This window comes from Suillus clintonianus (genome assembly GCF_016758775.1).
Source record: "Suillus clintonianus strain FC179 chromosome Unknown DEU56scaffold_2, whole genome shotgun sequence".
NCBI classification, from domain to species: Eukaryota; Fungi; Basidiomycota; class Agaricomycetes; order Boletales; family Suillaceae; genus Suillus; species Suillus clintonianus.
Window position 1 is genome coordinate 547,145 of NW_024539226.1, and position 16,843 is coordinate 563,987.

A 16,843-nucleotide genomic window follows, 5' to 3' on the forward strand; every position below is an offset into this window, starting at 1 on the left:
GACATTAGATATATATTATGTGTATAATTGATCATGGAGATCGAAAAGTCTAAGCGCGTTCAAACCTAGGATGTTGGCTTGATGTTCCGGTTTGCGATCTACACCAGCCATACTCCGGATGGCCGCCAGGTTGTTTTCTACGCTTGGCCACTTCTGGCTTGCTTCAAGTGGCGGGAAGAATGGGTGGTCGGTACCAAACAATAGTCTGGTGCTCCCGAGTTGAGGATCAACAGTCCCCCCGCCTTTCTGGAACGCAGATGCCCGAGAAATGGTGCGGCTCACGAAGGTCAACTCTTCGAAACCGTATGCGACAGCGTCGAAATAGAGTTGTCCAAGGTAGTATCTTGCATCATGTTTCAACCTATTCGCAACGATAGGATCATGTTCAATACACGAGGCCAGTCGAGATGACAACTGAGGCAAAGCTCCCCCGGAATGGGCCAAGAGTAAGTGGAGGTTCGGGAAACGATCCAAAACACCTGAGAGAATAAGGCGCGCGATGGCCTAAACATTGAAGTAAAAACTTATTCCTGATCATCAGACGCGAAATATTACTCACAATGGTTGTTTCGAAAGGAAAGCCCAAGGCTAGTGGCAACACATGTCCATTATCATTCTCTCCAAATGCTGTACTGTCAACGCCGTAATGTGGATGTATAAAGACGACAAGCCTCGCTGCCTGTATAGCGTCCCAGACTGGATCCAAGGCATTGTCATCGAGGCCTTTGCCAATGCCCTTGGTTCCCATGATGACACCTCGGATGTGAGGGAGTGATTTAAGATGTTCTATAGTTTGAATGATGGTGGACACTTCTACATTCGGGACAAGAGGGAGAAGGCCGAAACCGTAGAGCGTCTTGAGACCAGAGAACCCCTCGGCAGGGGGAGAAGTTGCACAATACTCTTCAAGGTCATCGTTGAGTTCGTGAGCTAGCGTTTGAGCTCGATCTGCTGGCAAGAAATCGAGCCATGGATTGGCTGAACTGCCAGTGAGAGTGATCAGTTGCCACCCCGTATCCGTAGTAGAAGTAAACGAACAAACCTCACGAATGAGATGTTTATACCATGCCTCCGCATGAATTCGAGCTTCTCATCTCGATCCCAGTACTGATATATTCTAAGTGAACGAGCATGCACTTCATACACAGCAGGCATACCTGAGGACCAATTGGGCGACCAGCACTTGGTTCTCCATCCAAAATCAACAATCTCTCCTCGGTCTTGACCCCATTTTTCCAGTTCAAAATACGGGGAGCTGAGGTTCTCGCGCGAAGCTCGGCTGCGTATCGAGGCAAGTAAACATGGGTGTGCACGTCAACAACCGGGTGTCTTATGTTCGCCATACTTGAAATACTCTTGAGCAGCTCAGTCATGACGCGCTGACCTGATTTTGCTGGATTCATCGATAAGGACCGTCACCTGCCACACACGCGCTGGGACAAATTTGCAAAGATCTGGGCGGCCGCTGATGGCGAAGTGATAGAAGTGGTATATCTGCCGGGATCTTTTCAATTGAATAGCCTTCACGTACTCATGACTTCCATTTGCCATTTGGCGGCTACGTACCTTCAAATCATGCAGGCTGCACGTCTGTCCTTGACTTTCTTAGCTAAAAGGCGTTGCCGGCAGCCGACTAGTCCTTTTACTTCAGAACACTCATGGCTAACGAGCTGCAAATGCGTTCTCCACTGTCTAGAGCGCGTGTAGCTCATGAAGAGGTTTGTGATCTTGTTTTTAACGATACCAACACGGCGACTCAAACTATAACAAGTGGACGCAGACCACAGATAAGCTCCGCCGTATAGGCAATGATTTCAACCAAATAGTCATCGACTCAGTGGACGAATCCAGAGGGCACAAAAATCGGGCCACTGAATGGGAAACCAGACATCAAGATGTTGTCGCGGAGAACAACGACTTCAGAGCTCATAACGAGGAATTGAAACGTCTACTCGAGCTTGGGCAGCCTGGTGCAGGGAGCGCAATCGAATGTAGAGACGCCGTGTATCGTAAATTGCGGCATGTGCGCCGTGTTATGCGCGAGCTCGTAGAGGACTTGGTAACACATCTACTTCCTTGTCGAATCATGTTCCTGAAATCAAGGTTCATCTCACAGCCTGATTTTGGAGATAGCCCGAATGAAGGTGCTTCACTGCTATTACAGACAGAACCACGAGACAAGGAGATTAGCGCTTTGTCGTCCCCTTCCGGTCGAAGTCGCAGGCACCACGGGTCTTCTAACAGCTCTGGTTCTAGCAATACTGCTCGCCCATTATCTAAGGGGAAGGAGCGTAGCTCGCCCAGAACTGTGCCAATCTCATCTCCAGCGTCGCCATCATTTTCTCGCGCATCAAGGACAGGAGTAAGCGGAGTTAAACCTGATCCCAGCGATCAGCAGAGATCATTTGAATCCAACAGCTTAGGGACCGACCCTTCCGTGGATCTATCTGTACACGCTGCGAGAACCTCTTATGAGGGTGATGGTGGTGATGTTTGGAGGCTGACTTCATCTCGGAGCCCCCGGAGTGCAGAAGTGATTTGTCCCGTTGGCATGCAGTTGTTTCAGGAACGGTTGAACCTCGACGCAGACATGGTTAGTAGTCCGAGTATCTTATATGCGCGATCTAATGTTGTGCAGTTATACTCTTTAGAAAGGTGCCTAGCGTTCCTACTTGCAGTTCACCCTTGCTGAGCCCATATCAGCCTTGGACAGGCAGATGAACATTGTTTCCAGTTACAGATTGTCGACAACATGGCATTTGTGTACGACCCATTCTCAATGGATGGACCAGGCGAATCTCTCTTGATGGACTGGGGCACCCCGGACGCCAACGAGGCAGTCCGTGCGTACATTGTCAAGAAACGCCCTAGAGACCGTGTTCTCCACACTTTCACCTTTCCCGCGAAAAGGGTGAGCTATCACCCGCGATCAGATTTTGATCATCTTATTTTATCATGCGTAACAGGGAGTTTGGTATTATATTGGCGCGCACGCATGGAATGTGAAGGATCTTTTTGAAGTCTGGCCTACTCTGGGTGATAGGGTAAGTTTGAGGCCTATACCAGGATCGTAACCGATCGTTGACTTCAAATTTTGCCAAGCCTAAGGAAGTCGTTACCGGGAAACTGCAGAGACGCTGCAACCGCAGGCACTCTCAGCAAGAAATTGGTTCTATGATTCAAGACGGGCGGCTACAGCAATTCTGTGTTGAAGTGAGCAGTCGGTCATTGAATGCTCTTAGTCGAGAATTCGCGAAGACAAGTTTAGGTTTTGAAGGAGTGGATGTTGCACAGTGATTTTGACGAGATCTTGATATATCTTTTTTGGTTGACTTTCGTTGCTATGTTTTATACTTGGTGCCAACGATGATGAACAATGAAGGACAGGAATCTCACAATCGAAACAAACACAACCAGGCATGTTTCACCAATATGTTGTCCTTGACTATCAAAAAGACCTTCGAAGGTGTAGAATCATGCATGTTCTGGGCCTGAGTTGCCATCGAGGATCGATGGCCCATGTGTGTGACCCTGACTGAGCGCGGATGAATCTATAAAAAGAGAATTACCAAATTTAGTCAGTAATTGAACATTATGCTACATACAGGAACTTTGGCGGCGGACAGCGTCTACCATCACGATCAGTAATATTATTCGTTTCGTTTCTCAGGCCAACAGCAACGTAACGTCGAAGGCGCAGTCAATAACGTCCTTCAGTCTCTTTCTTTCTTTACCACCATACGATGCGTTGCTCTCATCCGGAGCACGCTCGCACATTCCTTTGCACCACACTCCTGTTCGTACTCTCATTCACCGCCACTCTCGCAGAGTCAGCCAATGTTCATGGTCACCGGGCTCATCATGCCTGGCGCAGACGAGCACCTCTTGATGTAATTCCAAGACAGCAGGTCCCAACAACAATAACCACCTCGAGCTTGTTGCCTAGTATTGCCGGCGTCCTGACGTCCGTTTTAACTACTGCGGCTACCCCGACCACACCCTCGGTGGTGCTACCTACTCCACAATCACCATCTACGCTTCCTACTCTTTCTCTACCAAGTCCACCAACAAATCCATTGATGACAACCTCTAGTTCCTCCAGCTCTACTTCTCCATCTGCCCCTACATCTACCAGTACCACCAGTACCACTGTTGGCACCACAAGCAATGGGACTCCGGTTTCGTAAGTTTCAATTTTTTTCTTCTGCATAATGTATAAAGCAGATTTATGTCCTATTACAGACAATCTACCTCTTCCTCTTCCTCTTCTCAGTCTTCCTCCAGTTCTCAACCTTCCTCTTCTGCCAAACCTTCCACGTCTACAGGTGCTGCAGCTGTCGTTGCTACAACGCCAGCTGCACAGACGTTAGGACTCACATCAGAATATTCCGGCGCAGGCGCAGTTACCGGCTACGCAACTGGAACGACGACTTCATCTACTCCTTCGAGCACGTCCTCTTCCAACTCTGACTCTGGGTGAGACATTATATATATCACTCATCGCCAATCAGTAGCTGATGTTTTCATTCAGGTTCTTCTCAAACACAGGAGCAGTTGCTGGAACATTTACCGTTGCTGGCCTGCTTGGAGTTGCTGGAGTTATTGGAGCTGGCATGATGATTGCAAGACGCCGCGCCTCTCGCTCATATGAAGATGACATGGAGTACCTGGAAAAGAAGCCAGAGCCTTCTGTACACTCTCAGAGTCAGAATTTCGTTGTCGGAGAAGCCGAGGAATCATTAGACTCGGATAACTTCGACAACTCGATGGAAGTTACCGTCCCGCCTGCCGCTCACTTTTATACCCAGCAGGACGCATACCATGCTCATGGGCAGGCAGTCAACAGTATCGAAGGTTATGAAAACCAAGGCTACCATCCACAGGAGGCATACCATGCTCATGGGCAGGCAGTTAACAGTAGCGAAGGTTTTGAAAACCAAGGCTACTATCCACAGGAGGCTTATGCTCCCCATGAGTATGGTATAGCATACCCCCCGACGGAACCTCATGCGGCAGAGGATCCTTATGGAGGGATCGATGAAGCATATGCAGGGATGCCAAACCCGTTTGACGATGCTGGATCAGAGTTACCAGCTGCCTTGCGACCATATGTTCAGCGATCTCTAACGGTCAATTCTCCTCCCACTGCGTATCGCTCTCCGGATCTCCACCACTCCATCGATTCTTTCTACGGTTCCTCTACGGGCGCTTCGCACGGACACGCCATGTGAAAATCATACCAAACATTCCATACATACTTGATGCGTGCATTGTGATATTCTTCATGTTGTCGTCCAAAATCACAGTGCACGTTTGATTCGTATTTCATTATTTTATTTATGTACACACTTGCAGTTACACGTATACCTTGGGTTTCAGTTGGTCTGGTGTTAGACGATTGCACTGTACGTTACACGAGCCATTCAAACCCTTTTTTTGGGACGCGGATTTGATTGACTCCCTTTGTCGAATGATATTGAGGTCTTGACACTGGAGGTCAATTTTACGGTGTCAATATTCAATATTTCCTAAGACCTGCCTTAATTAAATTAACTAACCTAAATATCTTCAAAGAGTTCGCGGACTTCGAAACGCGGGGCAAGCAACGGAGCCAACAAGCACGTGCCAGTCAGCACCTTTGGACTACACTTGACACAAGTATGTTCTATGCTGGGAGAGTAACGACTATATGGCACCCTTGGCGGCTGTCGCGACAATCGCGAAGACTGTTCTCAACACAGACGCCAGAAGCTTTTCTCGAACCTCTCCAGTCTCACCTCGGTATAACATGTCTGTCCCTCAATAGACCGCAAGCAAAGAATGCCATATCAATGAAACTACTTAATGTGAACGGAAATCTAGCTCTGATATAGTCATACGCGCTGAATTCACTCGTCAGGAATTTCGCGAATGTTTGGAAACCGCGAAGTACGACAAGAGGTTCATACATTACATTGCCCAGTAATAGTCGACTGCGCTGAACAGCTTTGGCGCAGCATCCGAGCACTGATAATACGTTCCACTACCATGGGTTCCTTCTGCGCTGGCGCAGACCTTGCTGAGAGACGTACTATGTCTCAAATTCAAGTTGCGAAATTCCTTTCCGACCTGCGTTCTGCATTTGGTCAATTGGAAACCCTGCCTATGCCAACAATTGCTGCAATTGATGGTCCTGCATTAGGGGGAGGGTTAGAATTGAGTTTTGCCTGTGACTTGCGTGTGGCCGGTGAGTTCGGTCACTTCGTGAGCAGAGTCCGCCTGATTTGTATTGAAGGACATTGTGTGACGAAGATAGGTCTTCCGGAGACGCGCCTCGGGATTATTCCTGGAGCGGGCGGTACTCAACGTGCTGTCAGATTACTGGGCATGTCGAAAGCAAAGGACCTGATTTTTACAGCTAAGATGCTGACAGCCCAACACGCACTTGAATGGGGTAGCAAACCTTTCTTTCCCAACAACGTCATCTGATGAAGGCTGCGAGTATAGGCATAGTGGATTACGTATCATCTCCCTCTACATCGGCTTTCGAGCGGGCAGTTGAATTGGCTCAGGAAATAACCAAAAGCGGTAAGCATGTCGCTTTCACTTTTTTCCGCGCAATTTCATTCTCAACGTCTTTATTATTGAACAGCCCCATTGGCGCTTCGGGCTGCAAAGCAGGCAATTTCACGTGCAGCTGACCTCCCTTTGGAATCAGGTATTTAGCGTTTCATTTATCGTTTTAGTTGTTGACATACGAGGATCAGGCCTTGATTTTGAGAGAGCGTCATATGAAGTTCTTCTACCCACGAAAGATCGGTTGGAGGCTCTAGAGGCATTCAAGGCAAAACGACAACCTGTTTTTAAAGGGGAATAGTCTGTTACCTTTGATTTGGAGTGTGCTGCATACGTTGACACATAGTGCAACGAATCAAGACAGGATCACGCGAACCACACCTGAGGTCTATACCTATGCCTTATGTCATCAGTATTCGCGCATCCATTATCTCTATATCTACCGCAACTGCGCTTTCATTGAAAATATCATTGGCGGCACATGTCACTTCTCCATCCTATAGCGCCGGTCGCAGAGTTTCCGTAGTATCTCGGGAAGCTTTTTGACATCTTTGCTGGCGTATCTAAATGCTCGTCACTGCGGGGCCATTTGTCCTATGTTGGTGAAGAAACATTTTTGGCACCAGGAATGGGTACGCTCTCATATTGGGAACCTTTCCCGCTACAATGCTCTTGTAAGGCACGCCGCCTGTTCAAGACAGCGGCCATGACATAATGGCTAGCGAAGATACGTTCCCATAAGGCGCAGCCGCCGCAGCGCAATGCCAGTAAGTATTACCAAACATTTGTTGATCGTCATCGAGTGCATAATACTCACGCTGATCTCCAAGACGTGGCACGACGATAATTTGCGCAGCAGCAGTTTCCATTTTGGTGATGCTGCAGATGAATCTACTCTAGAACCAGAAGCTTCATGAATCATCATCGGGAGTATCGTGGTGGATGTCCAGCATTCAATCGAGCGGCGTGCGAGTAGCCGCCACGTCATGAAGCTACAACTTATTGCTTCCATGAATTGGGTGTCGAAGGACGTGTTCTATTGCATTCGGTGCGCATCTGCCAGTGGGAAAACTAATGCTAAGTCCAATCAAATCCCCGCACTTCAACAGAAACATATCGTCATCCACCAGCATGTGAATGACATGTCATTGCCTGGATTGGATTTGTCCCAGAGCCGCATCAGGTGTCCGATCAACTAACAAACGAAGGTAAGATAAGTCTCTGCGACCTTCGGATCCACTCACGTATCCTCTGCTCCCTGACGGGTCCTCCTCTACGCCCGGCCCACTATCCCCAAAGACCCCGCCTATCGTCATAGCTCGGCCCTGGCGAAGTCTTTTTAGGCGCCCAAGTTCAGCATACAGTCAGTATCTGGATATACACGCGATTCTGGTCCATTCCAGCAGCTCCCAATCAAGAACAAGGAGTTGCAGGAGGACAAGCGGCTAGACAAGCTCCTGAAAGTCTGCAAGAACAGTAAAGTTCCTAACGCGAGATTCTCCATTTTCAACCAACAATAGCCTAGTCCGCATAGCAATCCACTCACTTGGTTCCTACGCAACTTTCCAGTCTGATCCTAGCGTCGCTATCCCCGCGGCCACGGGCTCCCGCACATTGATTGTTCCAAGTGCCGTCAACGATCTTAGGGTTGTCGTGTTCCGTGAGAGCGACTGATGGAAGAATGAAGGATTTTAGAGCTCAAAGTAATGATAGTGTCGACATGCGTCAGACGCCTCTAGGTTGTATATTGCTGCCTGACGACATGGCACACCGCAGGCAGCGCTTTTGCCCTCGGAGATGTCGTGTACGGAAGCGGCGTCAACCTAGGTTGGAGTTCTCATCACATCTTTGTTGCATATCATCACTAGCTTGGCTCTCATTTCCAGTCGGCCTGTCCTCGCCTTTGCCGCCAGTCCCTATTTTCTGCCCATGTTGTGATCTCAGGTTGCATTCCCCTATTAATATATTAGTATTATCTTAGCTGACAGTCTCTTCGTTCTCAGTGGAACTACTTCCTCACTTTTCTGACTCATTGTGTACAATATGTGACTCAATTTTGTCATCAAGGGCTATGTTTTGCCCTTGCGCCCGGAGTCATAATAGATCATGATATGTCCACGAGACTCCACCCAGGTCGGACCATTTTTGCTGTCGTTCCAAGTCTTGGCAAATAGCCAACGTTCCAGCTCCAACAGGTTAGCTGTATGCCACATCAATGGTTGCTTACAATGCCCAAGATTCCCGACAGCGGAAGAGGTCTATAAGCCACATCAATATGATGAGGCAAATATTTAGGTTATCATGAGAAGAGCACACCGTCATTGGATCTGATGCGGTGAAGAACGGGTTCTCGACTCGCGTTAGAGTACTTGCGTTGTGCCTATCTCGGCCCTCGCTGTCTTTACGGGACTTTTTCTTCCACTCTAGGCAAGTTTTTGAAAAACTCGTACTGCAGTCTCATATGCAACACACTGCAGTATCCACGCGCGTTGACACACACGGTTTCGTTCCAATGACCGCATGACACCTGTACGTATCCAATGCCCCATCACCTAAAGATTGATGGGCCAGTCTTCCACCGGACCGGCTCTCAATTCAAAAGAGACCAGTATAGAGCTCTAGCTTGAGTACCTTATTTCAATACCCATCAGCATTGCAGTATATTCTCATGTTGGGCCAAAAAATCTGGCTGATTACTGGTGTGTTTTCTCGTTCACAATGAATCGTTACACTTTATCCCATTTAATGGCAGGCACATCCTCTGGCTTTGGTCGTCGTCTTGCGGGCCTCGCGCTTGCAAGAGGGGATCGCGTCATCGCGACAGCTCGTACTTTAAGCAAAATCGAACATTTTCCGAAGCACCCAAACCTTCATCTTATGCAGCTTGACGTCAATGCCAGCACAACGGAAATAAAAGCGCGAATAGATCACGCTGCTAGTGTATGGAATGGTATTGATGTATTAGTGAACAATGCAGGCTACGGGCGGCCTGCACTTCTTGAAGAGGGAGGGTATGCACACCAACCCACGCGCGCCCTGAATACTGTTCATGTTTACACGCTTTACAGCGCCTCGCTCATGCTCCGCCAGTTTCAAACGAATTTTTTCGGGGTGGTTAATGTTTGCAATGCAGTACTACCCCACATGAGAGAAAGTGAGTGCTTCTCGCAAAGATTTGAATCTCTTGCTTGCTGATAGACACTTCCAAGAACGCAATGGCACAGTTGTGGTCATCGGCAGTAGGAGTGCATGGAAGCCAGAAATCAGAGTAAATAATTTAAAGCCGCTTTTCATCCAACTCGTTGAAGCTAATTGTCACCTGTTAGGGCCTTGGTAACCATGATATTTGACGAGTAAGAATGACAGACCACTCACTCGTCTTCTTTTCAGGGTTCTATGCCGCAAGCAAAGCCGCCGTACATGGTGAGTGTACCTCTGACCTAAAAAAAATCCGGAAAGAGTCAATTTGGCTTCACCAGCGATGAGTGAATCACTGGCGTTAGAACTGGAGCCATTCAATATTCGGGTATTGCTCGTGGAGCCAGGGGCATTCCGCACCGAGGGCATCCTCGGTTACCAATGGGACTGCTCCAATCCCATCCCGGATTATGACGAGCAGCGAGCTAATGGACGTGTGAACTTCTATAAGCCTGCCGGGACACAACCAGGCGACCCAGAGAAAGCTATGAAAATTGTTGTAGATGTGGTGAAGGGAGAGGGCTACGCCGCAGGCAGGGAATGGCCTCTGTATCTTGTACTAGGTAAGGATGCAGAGGCCGATATTAGACACAAGTGCGCCAAGGTTCTGAAGCACCTTGACGACTGGAATGACGTTGTCAGAGGAGTTGATCATCCCGTATGACTTGTGTACGATTTTGCACCAGTACTTGCAAAGAACACTTCATTCTTCATAATCTGAACCTCGTAATTGATGTATAGTCGGCTAGAAGTAGTCGGAAACTCTGGGGGCAGTCTGGAGTCGACAGCACGATGTTGATCATGAATCCAATATATCGGCACATCCCCCGCATCAATTAGTTTGAACACAAATTAAATTTTACCAATGATATCAAACGCAGCAGAGGTATGCTACGCACAGAACTAAGCACTATTATTGTTCATTCCACGTCCGCCTATGGAGAAGCCACTGGGGATGCCCATGGAAATGCCCTCGCCAAGCTTAAGACCTTCAAGGTCCTTCACTATCATACCCAATCTCGCCATCTTGAATCGGTCTTTAAGGCCCTTGGAAGCAATATCTGTTGCAACATCCTCCACATCGACATTTTCGTTGAAGCGGGTCTCGAACTGGACCCAGTCACTTCGTTGCGCAAGGTAGGGCTTAAGCAAGGCGGAATCGATGCGTCCGAGGTAATTTTCCGTGATATAAGACCTGAGGATCTCAGGGCGCACGAGAAAGACATTGCCGAGCTGCCTGATAAACTCGAATCGTTCGTGCAGAGCGGGTATATTGAAGGACGCCACGGTATCCTGGTACGATTTGAGGTCTCTGCAAGATGAATTGATGTTGGTAATGAGGGAACATGATGATGTAAAGAATCCATACTTAGCAAGCATCAAACCTCCTGTTGCACTAACAGGGAATTTGCGGAGATGGTCAAGTAGTAGACTAAGAAACCTGATGAGCATCATATAGACGACTTCCAGATAACAGCAGCAAACCTGTGGAAGGAGACACCTATTTCGGTGAGGAAAACCTCCCTGTTCTTGCCGCTAATACTCTGTATCGCTGCATCTCTCACTTTTTCAAGTATTTCACAACAAGAGACGCAAGGTTCTGTGTTGACACGAGCAAATGAGAGGTCGTCATTCCGTGGTTTGAAGTCATTCTTCTTCTGTTTCGAGAGCTGTAGAGAAAGCCAAGTTATTATAGCTAAATGTTGCACGAGGGTTAGCACGAGTTAACAGGCGGTGTAGAAGGACTTGCCATCTGTGATACGTTGTATCAGCGTATTTGCCGCACCTTCGGTCCTGCTGACAGTCTGGTTGTTGAGGATGGTCATGTCACGCCGAGTAGTGACGGATGACGCTGCTAGCGGAAACAGTGCCATATTGGTATATTGCTGCCACAGATGGCATATGAGGTCTACTGAGCGCAATATTTCGAGTGGCTGTAGACTTGGTTCGAGCTTCGGGTCAGCAACTTCAAGACGAGCGATCGCTCTATGCCACGGGTTTAGACGTGTTATCATACAGTTCACGAAGCACGTACGAATCTATTGCAGTTTCCAGATATGCGGCACTGATGGCTTCCGCCAACACTCTTAAGAGGATAAATGTGTTCTTGGGGCTGCAAGGACATGAGCAAGGTCAGATCAGGTATCATATTGCAACGCGGAACTGACACGTCATTCTGGGGTGTGAGCTCAACACATCTCCCAACAGCTTCTGCATGCCACTTGAGCATCTTCTCCGCAACGTCGATGCTCAGCAAACCGTCTTCCTCCCGTACGGTTTCTTCCAAGCTCTTGTCCTGCATTCGTTCTGAGCTTATGCCTCCATACCGCATAATCAGCGCTGCAGCCTGTGCAGACGTGCTTGAACCACCAGATGTCGTAGTGTTCGCAGCAGCAGCTCCGAGCCTGTCCACCATCCGGTCAAACATCGAGGACTTTCCTTTCTGCATTCTCATCTGCATTACAATAAGGAAGCACGTTCTGCAGCAACAAAATTGAACACACTTACATGATATCGAGTAAAATTCGCAAGAAGCCCTGCGTAAAGTTCGCCTAGACTTTTGCTCTCTCTATCAAGATATTTCTGGCCCTCAATATATGGCACAAACAGTTCTGCCATCGCGTTTTCTAGCATGGCGCTCACAACTGATGCCGTCGATGTTCCAGAAACTGTCGTTGCACCAGAGAGAACCCTACGAAACTCTGTTAGTTCTAGAGATGACTTGCTGGGAGTTATAGATGGGAGCTCATGAGCCTTCAGGTCTTCGACGAGGTTGGATGTCTGATTATGCACCAGTTGTAAGATCCGCAGGTAAGCCAAATCGGAGAGAGAAGAGCCTTTGGTTAATAGTTGCTCCATGTATTGTTGAATCTGCAGAAAATCAGACTCTTGTCATTGTTATATGAAAGATTTGCTGCCTCACAGACTGAGCAAAAACACGCTGCAGGAAAACCTGCATGACAATTGGTGGGTTTGGGAATACTGCCTGGACTATCTGTGATTCCTGGGCAACAGTTGCTCGTATTTCTCCAAACAACTCCGCGAGGCCTGATTCTGTTTTAGGTGGGCATTCATCCGGTTTGGTCACGGTGTTCCACCTTGCGTGAAATTGTAAGAAGAAGCATTCTGCAGCTAACAGAGAACATACAATAGGTCGTCACTGTGGTTTGCAGTGTCACGAACCTTATTCATGAAGAAATCATGTTGATTGACATAAATTTGAACGCAAGATGCACCACCATTAAAATCCAATAATGTCTGTGCACAATGCTTGACGAAATGTTAGATATATCATAATATATTGAAGACATAGAAACACACATGCATCAGCTTTGGGTCTCCCTTTCGGTAGCATCGGTCAAACAAGTATATCATGTCTTTCTCGAACTTCTCGCAGTATTTGTCAATGTTCTCTCGTGTCTGGATGTTTGTTTTGTTACTAGATGGAGGTAAAGGATGACGAGTAGTACCTTATCTGCACTGGGCAGATCTACCTCTCGAGCCACGGTTGTGAGTCGGCGCAATATAACGGCAACTTGACTTCGACCTTCTCGACCTTCTTTCTTCAAAGCATCCAAACGTGAAGTATCACCGCGCGAAAATTGGTTGTAGTAATTGATGAGGTCATGAGCGGCCTGGGCTCTCTGGCGTTCGATGTGAATGGATTCCAACTGTTCACCTGACGCTGACAGTTAACGAGAGTATTGGAAATGTTGGTGCAAGCTACCTATCCGGACTGCCGTGCGTCCAACCTCATTCATCTTGCTTTCCATTGTCGAAAAGGATGACCCAACGGCCTGGGCATGTGAGTCAATCGGGACAGCCTACAGCTGCGCAGGGAGGCGTACCTCAAATCCTCGGTTCAGGTCTGCCATCTTCTTCGAGTACTCCCTCTCTGCCACCCGGACACTCTTTTCCATTTGTTCCGTCTTAGCTTGGACATCCTTGCGCACACTGATCAACTTGTCTACGACTGCTTCAAATGTTCGTATGAATGGCTTGGGATCGAATGCTAGAAAGCAGAGTGAGACATTGTTACAAGGGAAAGTACACACATGCGTACGTCCAGAGCTTGCCTTCGATTGTGTGATCAGTCTCTCAGATATGGACCCAACGAATTCTTTGACATCGAATTTGCCCTACTCAACATCGACCATCAGCACAGTTGAGTGTAGTGTGAACAATGTGATGCACCTCAAAATTGTCGAGACGTAGTTGTTCCTCGGTCGCCGGATCGAGGTCGCCGTAATGCTGCATGTTGCAACCTGTATAGTACAGGGCGCAACGTTGACTAGCCGAAGCGTAGTGGAACTTGTTTACTGTTGTTGAAAGCTAAAGCCTCTGCTCAAATTTAGTAGTGCAATCTTTTCAAAGTTATTGGCCTCGCGTCCCTGCGGCAGCCCTCAGCTTTGCTTGCTCTTTCCATATCCCGAGCAATGACTTCTCATCCGCTGAAATCACTGCTTCAGTTACAATTAGCCTCGGACGCGTCTTCTGTTTTGCACCTGTCATCTGTGCTGTCAACTCTATCAGAGGACTCTTTGTGTCCTTCCCCTCATCTTCAGAAATGGACATCCCGTGTGACTTCCTTGATTCATTCAAAAGACGCTGGAGCTCGATGGGCTGGCATGTGCATCGCATACCGTACTTCATCGCTATCAAAGTCTACGATGACAGAGTGTGCGCAGAGCTGGGCAGGCCTCGCGCTTTCCATCCTTACAGTTTGTGAGATGCATTCATCCTGATACTCAGATGCCTAACATGTCAGTCAAGAAACCTGAACCTCTGCCGCTGCTCAAGGCTTCAATAAGATATCTTCGTCATGTGCTCAGCGCAGTAACCGACGTGCCAGAGCTTCAAAGGCAACTTGCCACTCCGACCGTTCCAAAATTTAGCCAGGCGCTGGTATATATCGTCGAAAAGGCTGCAGATTATGAGCTTAAAGTGGGTGGTTGACGTTCATGAAACTCACAAGAGTCTGAACGCAAGATGTCAGGCTCTAGCAATGGACACATTGAAGGACATGGTTGTTCTGTATCCTTCATTGAATCGAGCCTCGAGTTCCTCAATCACAAAAATGTGTCACCAAATCCTGAATGGCTCTGCACCACAACGCACGAATAAATTGTTGCTGCATAACGCAGCAAACGTATATGCTGTTCTTCATTATACCGGAGGCAAGGTTGGGGCAGCAAACCTGTGGAAGAAATCTGTAGACGAGACCCTTCAATGTCTCTGGGCTGCGTCGATAGGTCTCAGATCTACATTTCCAGGTAAGATCCCTATATCTGGCATATCAATCTCTAATCGATTTCTTATACAGTGAACAACAGCCCCCTGCCCTCCAGTGAACTATTATGCGATGATCCAGTGTTAGCTGTCACCCTCAATCTCGACCGATTGCAATGCAGCGTTGCTGCGCTTTGCAGTTTGCTGAGGTAAATACATCGAATAGGATGGCAGAATATACTCACACAAGTATAGGACGACCGTTCAAAGACCAGTCCAAGTGCCTATAGGACGTATAATGGAGTTCTGTCTATTCCTGCTAGCTTGTACCATTGATGAAGAGGTATTTTTGGATTTCTTCCTATGGATATTTTTTCAACGAGCTGCTAGAAAGACGGCCACGTTGACGCAACATTCAGAGCCTTGGAGCTTGCTATTGTGCCTGAGCTACAGAGTTCTGCATGCGACCTGCTCTGTTGCCTGGCGAAAACGTCGGTAGACATGCAAGTTTGTTCTGTATCCCAAATGACGGTCTTGGTTTAGCATTCAGCATCGACTGACACCGTACGTGTCTCGGCTGGTCGTTATGATAACATATCATCTCGAACAAAACCCTCTACCGTACGTCGCTGAAACTACAAACCTGAAGTATTGACCCATGTATGTTTTAGAGAGCAACGATGTCGGCTGCTCAAATGCATCCAAACTTTACTGAGCAATAGCTTCTCCCCCAGCAGCGAACTTAGCTCCACGAGGCTCGTCAAAGCCATCATGCTTTCTCTCATGCCATTGCTTTCAACTAAGTCTGATGCACGCGTAGGCGAAACGAGTTCTGTACAAAGCAAAAAAGGCAGGAAACGCAGACGAGATTATGAAGGAGACGAGGTGTTTAAACTATCAAAAGACGTCATTTGTTCGTCGATCGCCGAGGGAGCGGTCATTATCTGTGCCCTAGACGGTGAGTTCAGGTCGGGACCAGCCAACCGATTGCTGATCGTCCTCTAGCACTGCAAGTTATAATGCGAGGCGCTGAATTGCAACCAGCCATTCGCTCTCTGGCCTGCCGTGTCCTCTTGTCCTTGTCACTGTCCTTGACAGCCATGTCCCGTTCCTCTTTGTCTCAAGACGTTCATCTGCACGGTTTAGTATACGCAAAAGTGAACGGAATGTGTCTAGAGCTCGCTCGAGGGACGACGAGCGCGATGAGCAGAAGCCTTAGCTTGGTCCTCAGATCAACTGTGACGGAAGGCAATGAACATGTAGGCAATGTTTATCTTGTTTGTTCTACCAACATGACGACATGTTAACTTGCAGACCATGCAAACAAAACTACAATTACAACAAGAAGTTGACCTTCTTCTTCATCCTCGCGGTCCACCATTAGTCCGCCCGCTGCCTCATGTGGAAGCGCTATCTCTATTCCGCGCCGAGGAAAGCAACGAGGAGCTCGCTGCTCGTACATCATTTGCCTTGGCTACAACATATGATGCAAACACTATGGATGTCGCGGCAGACCCTATCGTGGTGACCCCGACACCTCAATCAACTCAACCCGTACTGCCACATTTACCTATGCCAACACCCAAAACAGCAGCTCCTGCACCAATATCGATATCATCTCCGGTGCCGGCCAGTCAAAAAATAATGTCTGAGATCGCGGAAGAACCAAAAAAAGATTCTGCCGACGTCCCTTCAGCGATACCAAGTCAACAACCAACAAAATCTCTGCTGTCGTCATCTTCCAGTCAAGAACCTCGGTTTATCCCAGTGGCGGTGGACGATGACGAGGAAGAGGAAGTAATGCCGACTATTGATATGGAGTCGGACTCAGATGGTTGATAGTGCGATATAAGTGGGATAT

General features: G+C 48.0%; 9 protein-coding genes across 9 annotated transcripts; 6 read left to right on the plus strand and 3 right to left on the minus strand.

Annotated features, from left to right (window-relative positions):
• Positions 1-15: 15 nt before the first annotated feature.
• Positions 16-1,343, minus strand: DEU56DRAFT_723527 (uncharacterized protein; the record flags this gene model as incomplete). The annotated part of the gene is made up of 4 exons (XM_041347778.1): positions 16-504; positions 560-983; positions 1,043-1,107; positions 1,158-1,343. The coding sequence occupies 4 exons, from the start codon at positions 1,341-1,343 to the stop codon at positions 16-18; spliced, it is 1,164 nt and encodes a 387-aa protein (XP_041215218.1).
• A 214-nt stretch (positions 1,344-1,557) lies between these two features.
• DEU56DRAFT_226205 (uncharacterized protein) lies at positions 1,558-2,699 on the plus strand. Its single transcript, XM_041345165.1, has 5 exons — positions 1,558-1,718; positions 1,772-2,059; positions 2,117-2,362; positions 2,419-2,593; positions 2,639-2,699. The coding sequence occupies exons 1-4, from the start codon at positions 1,659-1,661 to the stop codon at positions 2,473-2,475; spliced, it is 651 nt and encodes a 216-aa protein (XP_041215219.1). The 5' UTR covers positions 1,558-1,658; the 3' UTR covers positions 2,476-2,593; positions 2,639-2,699.
• A 1-nt stretch (position 2,700) lies between these two features.
• Positions 2,701-3,323, plus strand: DEU56DRAFT_226206 (uncharacterized protein). Its single transcript, XM_041345166.1, has 3 exons — positions 2,701-2,911; positions 2,967-3,044; positions 3,103-3,323. Exons 1-3 carry the CDS (start codon positions 2,753-2,755, stop codon positions 3,295-3,297), a joined length of 432 nt encoding a protein of 143 aa, XP_041215220.1. The 5' UTR covers positions 2,701-2,752; the 3' UTR covers positions 3,298-3,323.
• A 294-nt stretch (positions 3,324-3,617) lies between these two features.
• On the plus strand, positions 3,618-5,579 carry DEU56DRAFT_226252 (uncharacterized protein). Its single transcript, XM_041345167.1, has 3 exons — positions 3,618-4,183; positions 4,243-4,476; positions 4,532-5,579. Exons 1-3 carry the CDS (start codon positions 3,744-3,746, stop codon positions 5,229-5,231), a joined length of 1,374 nt encoding a protein of 457 aa, XP_041215221.1. The 5' UTR covers positions 3,618-3,743; the 3' UTR covers positions 5,232-5,579.
• A 16-nt stretch (positions 5,580-5,595) lies between these two features.
• DEU56DRAFT_766174 (ClpP/crotonase-like domain-containing protein) lies at positions 5,596-7,011 on the plus strand. The gene is made up of 7 exons (XM_041351069.1): positions 5,596-5,846; positions 5,900-5,940; positions 5,997-6,226; positions 6,275-6,433; positions 6,487-6,567; positions 6,632-6,697; positions 6,747-7,011. The coding sequence occupies exons 1-7, from the start codon at positions 5,661-5,663 to the stop codon at positions 6,854-6,856; spliced, it is 873 nt and encodes a 290-aa protein (XP_041215222.1). The 5' UTR covers positions 5,596-5,660; the 3' UTR covers positions 6,857-7,011.
• Positions 7,012-7,118: 107 nt separating this feature from the next.
• DEU56DRAFT_750804 (uncharacterized protein) lies at positions 7,119-8,877 on the minus strand (the record flags this gene model as incomplete). The annotated part of the gene is made up of 8 exons (XM_041349546.1): positions 7,119-7,243; positions 7,373-7,451; positions 7,800-7,890; positions 8,102-8,225; positions 8,379-8,510; positions 8,696-8,755; positions 8,783-8,813; positions 8,872-8,877. 8 exons carry the CDS (start codon positions 8,875-8,877, stop codon positions 7,119-7,121), a joined length of 648 nt encoding a protein of 215 aa, XP_041215223.1.
• Positions 8,878-8,909: 32 nt separating this feature from the next.
• DEU56DRAFT_226267 (uncharacterized protein) lies at positions 8,910-10,523 on the plus strand. Its single transcript, XM_041345168.1, has 8 exons — positions 8,910-8,982; positions 9,033-9,254; positions 9,308-9,566; positions 9,624-9,709; positions 9,765-9,823; positions 9,882-9,888; positions 9,946-9,978; positions 10,035-10,523. The coding sequence occupies exons 2-8, from the start codon at positions 9,224-9,226 to the stop codon at positions 10,415-10,417; spliced, it is 858 nt and encodes a 285-aa protein (XP_041215224.1). The 5' UTR covers positions 8,910-8,982; positions 9,033-9,223; the 3' UTR covers positions 10,418-10,523.
• A 1-nt stretch (position 10,524) lies between these two features.
• DEU56DRAFT_936964 (exocyst complex component Sec10-like protein) lies at positions 10,525-14,010 on the minus strand (the record flags this gene model as incomplete). Its single annotated transcript, XM_041358824.1, has 15 exons — positions 10,525-11,065; positions 11,123-11,185; positions 11,239-11,449; positions 11,504-11,739; positions 11,789-11,866; positions 11,922-12,208; positions 12,262-12,624; positions 12,677-12,851; positions 12,902-13,023; positions 13,075-13,173; positions 13,224-13,432; positions 13,481-13,550; positions 13,602-13,765; positions 13,817-13,892; positions 13,948-14,010. 15 exons carry the CDS (start codon positions 14,008-14,010, stop codon positions 10,657-10,659), a joined length of 2,625 nt encoding a protein of 874 aa, XP_041215225.1. The 3' UTR covers positions 10,525-10,656.
• Positions 14,011-14,189: 179 nt separating this feature from the next.
• Positions 14,190-16,821, plus strand: DEU56DRAFT_867724 (rRNA processing/ribosome biogenesis-domain-containing protein; the record flags this gene model as incomplete). Its single annotated transcript, XM_041355442.1, has 10 exons — positions 14,190-14,474; positions 14,527-14,697; positions 14,750-15,026; positions 15,077-15,191; positions 15,238-15,325; positions 15,373-15,473; positions 15,526-15,603; positions 15,654-15,940; positions 15,988-16,241; positions 16,297-16,821. 10 exons carry the CDS (start codon positions 14,190-14,192, stop codon positions 16,819-16,821), a joined length of 2,181 nt encoding a protein of 726 aa, XP_041215226.1.
• Positions 16,822-16,843: the final 22 nt, after the last annotated feature.